The sequence below is a fragment of the Borostomias antarcticus genome (genome assembly GCF_949987555.1).
Source record: "Borostomias antarcticus genome assembly, chromosome: 13".
Classification (NCBI taxonomy): domain Eukaryota; kingdom Metazoa; phylum Chordata; class Actinopteri; order Stomiiformes; family Stomiidae; genus Borostomias; species Borostomias antarcticus.
The window spans coordinates 22,663,697-22,673,696 of NC_140246.1; the positions used below are offsets into that span (position 1 = coordinate 22,663,697).

At 49.6% G+C, this 10,000-nt stretch overlaps 1 protein-coding gene across 1 annotated transcript in view; it reads left to right on the forward strand.

Annotated features, from left to right (window-relative positions):
• The window catches only part of syn3 (synapsin III), a gene marked incomplete at both ends in the record, with an annotated part of 186,109 nt that overhangs the window by 160,115 nt on the left and 15,994 nt on the right, over positions 1-10,000 (forward strand). The window contains 3 exon segments of the mRNA XM_084447780.1: positions 4,081-4,223; positions 9,444-9,518; positions 9,827-9,929. Of these exon segments, the coding sequence (XP_084303906.1) occupies positions 4,081-4,223; positions 9,444-9,518; positions 9,827-9,929 (321 nt within the window).

Below are 10,000 nucleotides of genomic sequence, written 5' to 3' on the forward strand. Positions count from 1 at the left end.
GATGTGTGTGTGTGTCTGTGTGTGTGTGTGTGTGTGTGTGTGGTGCTTTGATGTATGTGAGTGTGTGTGGGTGTGTGTGTGTGTGTGTGGTGCAGTCAGAGGACGGTGTGGCCGGGCCGTGGACAGACCCGCAGGGCTGGGAGGACGCTGGGAAGCTGGACCGGCCCCTGCAGCCCGCTGGCCGGGGGGAAGACTGGGGCTTTTCATGGCGGGGGTTTCCACGTCCTCCAGGGCCGGGGGGGGACAGCTTCTCTCTCTCAGGGGTCTGGAGGCGGGCCGCGGGGTCAGGCCTGCCCTCTCTCACGCCTCCTCGCCCAGCGCCAGCTGACCTTGGTGTCCAGCCAGGGCCAGTGAGCCATGGGACAGAGAGTACTGTACTCAGGAGGGGCTCCCTCAACGCCCCACTTCCCTCCCCGTCTCAGCGCTCTGTCCCAGAATACCTTTGGGCTGAATCGCTGCCGTGGTTTAGAACAAAGCTTGCGTAGTCAAGGTTACGGCTTCAAGTTGCACCGTTCAACCTCGTGGACTTGATTGTTGTGATCACTGTAAATAATAACAAAGATTAAAACAGGCATGGGCTGCACCCGAGTACCCCCCCCACACACACTCACACGCACACACACACACACACACACATACAAACACACACTCACACACACACACATACAAACACACACACACACAGCGCACACACAAGGGAGGAAACTACTTCCTATACGTTTATCCTCCCTGCATCAGCGCAGACGAGCTTCCTCCAGAGAAGAGTTCCCTCACAGGCCCCTGGAGCACTTAACCCAGCCTAACCCCACGCTGACCTCTGACCCCTCTGACCTCGCCCAGCAGTGAGGCACTCTGGGGGACGGGGGGTCCTGAGGGGGGGGGTTCCAGGACCTTTCAAGTGGAGCAGAGACTCCTGAGGGAGGAGAACGAGGAGAAGCAGGAGAACAGGCTGTGAGATGGAGCTGTTGAGTAGCTGTTTGCTGTGTGGTGGTGGTTCCACTCTGTGACTCCTTCGGCTGGGTAACTGTGAACGCCCAAATGATCCCACATGCTCAAGCATGTACAGTAAAATACAGGCTGCTTTTTCAGGTCAAAGGTTATCCCCTTATAATAAGTTCTGTGTAACCGCCTGTATTGTTTGTGACTAACAGGAACTCCCCATCCTGTCATGATGTCACACTGTATTTGAATGACATCGCCTCTTAAAAAGAGAACCCATTCATCCTCTCCGTCCTCTCTCTCCCTCTGGGATCTGTCCTCCTCCTAGAGTCCCTCCTCTCTCTCCCTCTGGGATCTGTCCTCCTCCTAGAGTCCCTCCTCTCTCTCTCTGGTATCTGTCCTCCTCCTAGAGTCTCTCCTCTCTCTCCCTCTGGGATCTGTCCTCCTCCTAGAGTCCCTCCTCTCTCCCTCTGGGATCTGTCCTCCTCCTAGAGTCCCTCCTCTCTCCCTCTGGGATCTGTCCTCCTCCTAGAGTCCCTCCTCTCTCCCTCTGGGATCTGTCCTCCTCCTAGAGTCCCTCCTCTCTCCCTCTGGGATCTGTCCTCCTCCTAGAGTCCCTCCTCTCTCTCTCTGGGATCTGTTCTCCTAGAGTCCCTCCTCTCTCCCTCTGGGATCTGTCCTCCTCCTAGAGTCCCTCCTCTCTCCCTCTGGGATCTGTCCTCCTCCTAGAGTCCCTCCTCTCTCCCTCTGGGATCTGTCCTCCTCCTAGAGTCTCTCCTCTCTCTCCCTCTGGGATCTGTCCTCCTCCTAGAGTCCCTCCTCTCTCCCTCTGGGATCTGTCCTCCTCCTAGAGTCCCTCCTCTCTCCCTCTGGGATCTGTCCTCCTCCTAGAGTCCCTCCTCTCTCCCTCTGGGATCTGTCCTCCTCCTAGAGTCCCTCCTCTCTCCCTCTGGGATCTGGATTCCTCCTAGAGTCTCTCCTCTCTCTCCCTCTGGGATCTGTCCTCCTCCTAGAGTCCCTCCTCTCTCTCTCTGGGATCTGTCCTCCTCCTAGAGTCCCTCCTCTCTCTCTCTGGGATCTGTCCTCCTGCAGGAGTCCCTCCTCTCTCCCTCTGGGATCTGTCCTCCTCCTCAGACGCTGCTCATCTGGATGCAGAGCGACGGTCTCCAGGATGACAGGTCTTTTCCAGCTCTCCCAGCTCTTGATGTAGCTGCCAGTGTTGACGCCCGGCCCACCTTGAGGTCTCTCTTTCCAGCGCTGGGTTGACTTTATTCACCCAGCGCTTGACTCTCTGCGCCGCGCCGCCTCTTTCCACCGCCCTGGTTTGGCTCGCCTCCCTGCTGGCTCCCACCCGCCTCAGACCACACCTCAGCTGAGGAGACCAGCTTCACTTATTGAATCCCTTCCTGGTGTGTTCAGCTGAGGGGACCAGCTTCACTTATTGAAACCCTTCCTGGTGTGTTCAGCTGAGGAGACCAGCTTCACTTATTGAATCCCTTCCTGGTGTGTTCAGAGGAAAACCTTCCTCGATCTTGGAATAACCCTGGAATGAAGGAGAGCATTTTCCTGACCTGAACCAAAATGTCTAAGCTGAGGAGCCCTCCTCCAAACCATCACCACAGACACATACACACAGTACACACACAGTACACACACAGTACACACAGTACACACACAGTACACACACAGTACACACACAGTATACACACAGTACACACACAGTATACACACAGTATACATACAGTATACACACAGTATACACACAGTACACACACAGTATACACACAGTATACATACAGTATACACACAGTATACAGACAGTATACACACAGTATACATACAGTATACACATCGTATACACACAGTATACATACAGTATACACACAGTATACACACAGTATACACACAGTAAACACACAGTACACACACAGTATACATACAGTATACACATCGTATACACACAGTATACATACAGTATACACACAGTATACACACCGTATACACACAGTATACACACAGTACACACACAGTATACATACAGTATACACACAGTATACACACAGTATACACACAGTATACACATCGTATACACACAGTATACATACAGTATACACATCGTATACACACAGTATACACATCGTATACACACAGTACACACACAGTATACACACAGTACACACACAGTATACATACAGTATACACACAGTATACACATCGTATACACACAGTACACACACAGTATACACACAGTACACACACAGTATACATACAGTATACACACCATATACATACAGTATACATACAGTATACACATCGTATACACACAGTATACATACAGTATACACATCGTATACACACAGTACACACACAGTATACACACCGTATACACACAGTATACATACAGTATACACACCGTATACATACAGTATACACATCGTATACACACAGTATACATACAGTATACACATTGTATACACACAGTATACACACAGTATACATACAGTATACACACAGTATACACACAGTACACACATATTCATGTTGTATGTACGACTGCGGAGACCCAACAGAGGCTGGGGATCTTTAGCCCAAAGGCGTATTTAATGTAAACTCAGAGAGCTGCTGTCTGCTGCTCTATCGCTCCTCCTCAGTCAAACCTCACCACGCTGTGGGAGCGTGCTCCACAACCACCTTTCACTGGTAATGTTGTGTTCGCATAGGTCGGTATCGATTGAGCCGTTTCCTTTAAAACATCTGTCTTGAGGTTACGCCATCTTGTACATTCACCTACTGTAACCTGGGAGTGGTTACGCGCGTGAGAAAGAAAGCAGTGGGATCGTCCGGTCCGGAGATGTTTTCCCCTCGGGGAGCCTCATTATCCCGGCTGTCGCCTGCTGTAACATTCCTGTGGGAAGCTGATGCTAACCGCTAACAGCAGCTAACAGTTAGCAGCTCCTCTTTTACGGTTTCAGTAGCTAACTAGCAGCGTCTTCCCTCCACAGATCAAGGAACATGAACAACAACTGTCAGGGAGACGTCATAAACTTACATCCTATGTGGAACTACTGCTCGATGGCGTAGAAGCACCCCTGGTGATCAGCCAGGGGTCTCATGATGTGTCTGATGCTTCCTGTGCTGCAGATCAAAGTGGAGAACCAGAATGACTTCCAGGACATCACCAGCGTGGTGGCCCTGGCCAGGACCTACGCCACCACCGAGCCCTTCGTCCAGTCCAAGTACGACATCAGGATCCAGAAGATCGGCAGCAACTACAAGGCTTACATGTAAGGATGTGAGATGAGAGAACCCTATGGTTTTATACATGAGCTAAAGAGATGTAGAGAGAGAGTGAGAGAGGAGAGAGATGGAGGGAGAGAGAGAGATGGAGGGAGAGAGAGAGATGGAGGGAGAGAGAGAGATGGAGGAAGGGAGAGAGATGGAAGGAGAGAGAGAGAAATGGGGGGAGAGAGAGATGGGGAAAGATAGATGGAGATAGAGAGAGAGATGGGGGCGAGAGAGATGAGGGGGTGAGATGGAGAGACCGAGATAGAGAGAAGGGGAGGGAGAGAGAGGGAGGGAGAGAGAAGGAGATGGGGAAAGACAGGCCATCAGACAGGCAGAGACACCCTAGAATAGCTCAGCCCGCATGCCTTGTGAGTGAGTCTGGGAACCTTCCCAGGGTGCACCACCACTTCCCTCTCATTCCGCCACACTCCCACTTCCTCCTCTGCCCAGGCACGACCTCTCCGCTGTGTCCTGTTGCCCCTGGTTAGGGGCGTGGCCTGTGTTGGCGTGGAGCCCCTGTGTTGGCGGCGTGCCCTGTGTTTCCCAGAGGGCTGGGGGTGGCGCCAGCCGTCAGTGGTGAGGCTCTGGCTGCTGTAGCCCCCGGGTGAAACTGTTTTTTTGCTTCCCTCTGGAATATGTAGGGCTGGGACCTTTGCCCACCCTCCCATTGCTCTCTGTAAAGCGCATTGTCTTGCCTCTGGGTATGAAATGCGCTATATATAAATTAAGTTTGATTTGATTTGTAGCAGGGTTGACTGGCCTGCGACTCGTCTGATACGTTGAGAACATTTAAGAACAGTGGGGGGGGTTCCCCCCTGGTGTGGTACAGCGTTTATTTGATTTAATCTGTCTTTGATCTACAGTATTCCTCTGTCTCTCACGGCCACTTTGCTCTCTAAACACTCCCCAGTAACGTCACAGAGCATGCCCAGTACTGACCTGACAGGGAGCAACAATGAGTGTGTGAGTCAATGTCCTTTCAGCTTTCATGTCGCCCAGTCCAAACAATTGCTTTGGACTAAGAGGAGTGGAGTTGAGAGGCTGATCTCGACGGCTTCCCCCTGGCGTGAAGCACGCCTCCAGCCAACCACCACACAAACATATTTATAGACGCGTATCGCCATCATCGTCAACAAAGTAGAATTGAAGGATAAGATCTGTTCCCTCTTGAGGTTTTCCATTCAGCTACAAAAACAAAAGAGTGTTGAGTGAAGCACGGCTCTCCAGTCCTGCTCCAGAGAACCGCTGGGCCAGACGAGGGGGGGGGGGGACTCTGCTGACCTCACCTTCTTTAAAAGATATTTATTATGACATTGTTTATTAGATAGGACAGTGAAGATTTTAGACAGGACATGTTGGAGAGAGAGGGGGTGTGAGGGACAGGCAGGACGCTGCAGTAAGGAATAGCCCCTGCGGTGTGCGCCTTCACCCCCCCTATAAAATGTTATTAGTGTGGTTGCCCCCGAAGGGCAACACACTCTAGTACTTGGGCGACTTTGTTTGTTTGGTTGGTTGGTTTGGATCTAGAGCAACCCCAAAAGTTTGCCACGCTACTCCTCCCACAGTTCTAACGGCACACACACGAGTCATATGTCAAATCGACCGGCTTCGACGGGAATCTTGTGCTTCCTCATTTCTAAGCAATATCTTTGATAGTTTCATTTATATTAATTTATTAGTGAATAAAAATTCCCCATTGACTTGAATGGGAATGGGAATAGGGAAAATCTCCAGTTATGTTTTAGAGTGGTGGCAGCTGTTGCTTATTCACACATTTTGTAAACTGCTGGCACTCCTACAATTTTAACAGCTCATACACATATTATACACCAAAACATTCACACAACTGTACTGATTCGTACAATGTACTGTATGTATCTAAGCTGTGTGACTGACAATTTGTTTGCCAACTGCGCTCCCCATTGAAACGTGTGGTGCCGCACTCCGCACTTTTGAGCTGCTAATTTTTCATTTTTACCCTTTTTCTAACTTGTCGCCATGGCTACAGTTTTTAAGCTACACAGACATATTATACATGAAAATGTTCAGCAAGTTCCCAGGATTCCTACGGTGTCAATATCTAAGCTGTAACATTTATACTTTTTGAGAGAGAGAGCTGTCTGAATCCGGCATGCCTTTACATTGAAGTGAATGAAGGGCTGCTCAGAGTGTCAGTTGGGATTTGAATTTGGGGACAGAGCAGGATCTCTTAAAGGTACAGGCACACTTTTATGACTACAGTGGTAGCATCACACCACAGACCACACACCTCGGGTCTGTCCCAATTCAAGGGTTGCATCCTAACTAGGCCGGATTTGAAGGCTGCTACGTCACAGCGGGGCGACAAGTGCTGTCCCAATTCATTCAGCCTACGAAGAGTCCTCCGAATGCAGCCCACAAATGTGCCCTACTTTTGACGAATTTGAAGGATACAACTGATGGATCCTTCGCGGCCTCCCTCCCAGAATGCGTTTCGGTCCGGATTTATTCCTGTACCAGCCGCCATTGCTCGGATTTTAAAATGTTTTTAAACCGCTTTGATGTTAATATTATTACGTTTTAATAAAATGTCATGCCTGATAGTACCACCATAGAATCCCAATATGTGGAAACGTTATCCAAATTACGCCTGTATCTTTAGTTTAGATAGTTTAGTTTAGATAGACGATTTAGATAGGCATTTTCTGTGGTGTTTCCATAACAACCTGCCGTCAGCATTGGGCATCCACTTTTTGCTTTTTCGCTTGGGGCTGCCTAGGCAACAAAATGACGAGTTGGGAATCCTCCGTAGGCTAGACCGTTCCATTTCACAAAACGTTTACATCCGGCCTACCTGGCCTGAAGGACGCGACCTACATAGACCGCGTAGGCTGCGACCTAGGTAGGATGCAACACTTGAATCGGGACAGACCCCTCCCCTGAGTGTGGTAGAGACACACGGCCTTCACTGATGAAGGCAGGTGGGTGGCCCAGAGAGGGCTACAATGTCCGCGACCTGCTATGAGGGGGCGGAGTCTCGCCATCACGCCACTAACCATGCCACGGACCCATTAACTCAGCCTTTGAGTGAGCTAGAGACACACGGTCCAGACCGGAAGATTATGGGATGCATCATCCTAGGTGCTTCCGCTCTAGACCGGCGAAACAACTGCGAAAGAGACAGGCCCCAGACTATAGGCTCATGGAGGTTGTCCGGAGGTCACTGCACTGCCCTCGACTCGCTGTGATCCGAGGGGGCGGAGTCTCGCCACCACACCACAGGCCCCACAACTCAGCCCCTGAGTGGGCTAGAGACACACAGTCTTCACCGGTGGGGGAAAGTGGGTGGCCCGGAGAGGGGTACACTGTCCACGACTGGCTCTGACCTGAGGGGGCGGAGTCTCCCAACCACACCACTATCCACGCCACGGAACCCACAACTAAGTCCCTGAGTGGGCTAGAGACACACGGTCTTTGCCGGTGGGTGCATAGAGATTGCCCGTAGGTTATTGCACTGCCCCCGACCAGCTCTGACCTGAGGTGGCGGAGTCTCACCACCACGCCAGTATCCACACCACAGGCCCCACAACTCAGCCCCTGAGTGGGCTAGAGACACATGGTCTTCACCGTTGCGGGCGGGTAGGTGGCCCGGAGAGGGGTACACTGTCCCTGACCAGCTCTGATCTGAAGGGGCGGAGTCTCGCCACCACGCCACTGTCCCCGCCACAGACCCCACAACTCAGTCCCTGAGTGGGCTACAGACGCACGGTCTTCGCCGGAGGGTGCATGGAGATTGCATGGTCCATAGTAGTTCTAGCAGTAGCTGTTACATACAGCTGCAGCAGCTAGCCCACCTCACATTTTTTACAGGAAATGTACTTTCTAGTTAGTGTGGTTGCCCCAAAGGGCAACACACTCTAGCACTTGGTCAACTTTATTTGTTTGTTTGTTTTGGATCTAGAGCAACCCCAAAAGTTTGCCACGCTACTCCTCCCACAGTTCTAACGGCACACACACGAGTCATATGTCAAATCGACCGGCTTCAACGGGAATCTTGTGCTTCCTCATTGCTAAGCAATATCTTTGATAGTTTCATTTATATTAATTTATTAGTGAATTACTTGACTTGAATGGGAATAGAGAAAATCTCCAGTTCAAATATTTTAATCTCGGAAACCAAGGCCTACAGTTACCGAAGAACTGCAAGAGCATGCACACAACATCCAACACACACATAAGACACGCACACACATACACCATACACACACCCAACACTAAGTAATAATGACAGAATGGGCAACCACACTTGCAATTTCCCCAAATTGCACATTTCTAGTTTTACTGATAAACTGGCTACTTTAGTGGCTTTCTCTAAAAGCTCCCTATAGAAAACCACTCTAAACTGACCACTGAGAAACTATTTAAAGATAAAGATGTCTTTATTGTCATTGCCACTGTTATAGATTTATTCTAATAATTAAGAAAAGAGTAGTCGAGAATGCCAAGGTTCATCTTTGAAAGTCCAAGCTTTCCTTTATTCCAGATAAGTTACAAGTTTGCAAAGTCGGGCTCAGAGAGGAAGGATCATCCACCAAGAGCAAAGATTATCTTGAGAACAGGGTATTATAAACAGTGTGGGTGTGACCATACCTGCATATGCAAATAACTCACTAGCCAATTATAGTGAGTAGGCTAGGCCACAGCTCAAGTGAACAAAGACAGGGATCAAAGATAGTTGGGAGGAGGGGACCCCTGGGGAGGTCTCCTGCCACAAAGTCGATTAAAAGGCCTGGAGATAGGGGGTCAGGGGTCAGGGCAATAAACAAAGGGCAGCTTCCTGCTTTACACAATGTCTTGATACAGAGAATACACTCATTTAAATGTATCTATTACAATTTCTATTACACCACATGTACAGGTACAAGAACAACAAAGTTAAATGCCTACCAGTCAGTGCAATGGTCAAGTCCCCATAAACATATATATAAAATAGCAAAAGGTAAATAAGTAAATAATTAAATACGGATATACTAAGTCAAACAAAAACACACACACAACCATACACAAAAACACACGCAACTATACATTCTCCATCTTTGCACATTCCCATATTACACATAAAATGTATTGAATCACAGATCATTTTATTACTGCATTGAGTGTGGATATGAGCCTCGTCTATTTGAGCCTCCCTAAAGCAGTTGTCCGTGAGCGTGGGTGAACGTGTTGGTCTGTTCTAGGAGGACGTCCATCTCTGGGAACTGGAAGGCCAACACGGGCTCTGCCATGCTGGAGCAGATCGCCATGACAGACAGGTGAGCACCGCCCCTCACTGAGAGAGAGACCACCGGCCTGCTTCTAGTGGGGTGTTTTCATCAGAACATTACAAGTGAATGAAACTGATTGACAGCTGACGAAGGCCTTTGGACGAAATGTGGCTTATTTTTTTAAAATCCTAACAGTGTTTTTTTTTATATAAATGTTCATTGGTCGTGTCTGCCTCCTACTGACCTGTCTTATTTCAGCCACAGTTATGTTTTAGGAAAGCCCCAGTGTGATTGTTGTTGATGATTGTTGATGTTGTTATTGGTGATGACGTCATCCCTGGGCGTCTGTGGTCCAGGTACCGTCTCTGGGTGGACTCGTGTGCGGAGATGTTCGGGGGCCTGGACATCTGCGCGGTGAAGGCCGTCCACGGCAAAGACGGCAACGACTACATCATAGAGGTCAGCCCGCTCCCGCAGCCATGTCCAGACACAGCGGTCAAAACTAGGGCTGGGTATCGATTTGAATTTCA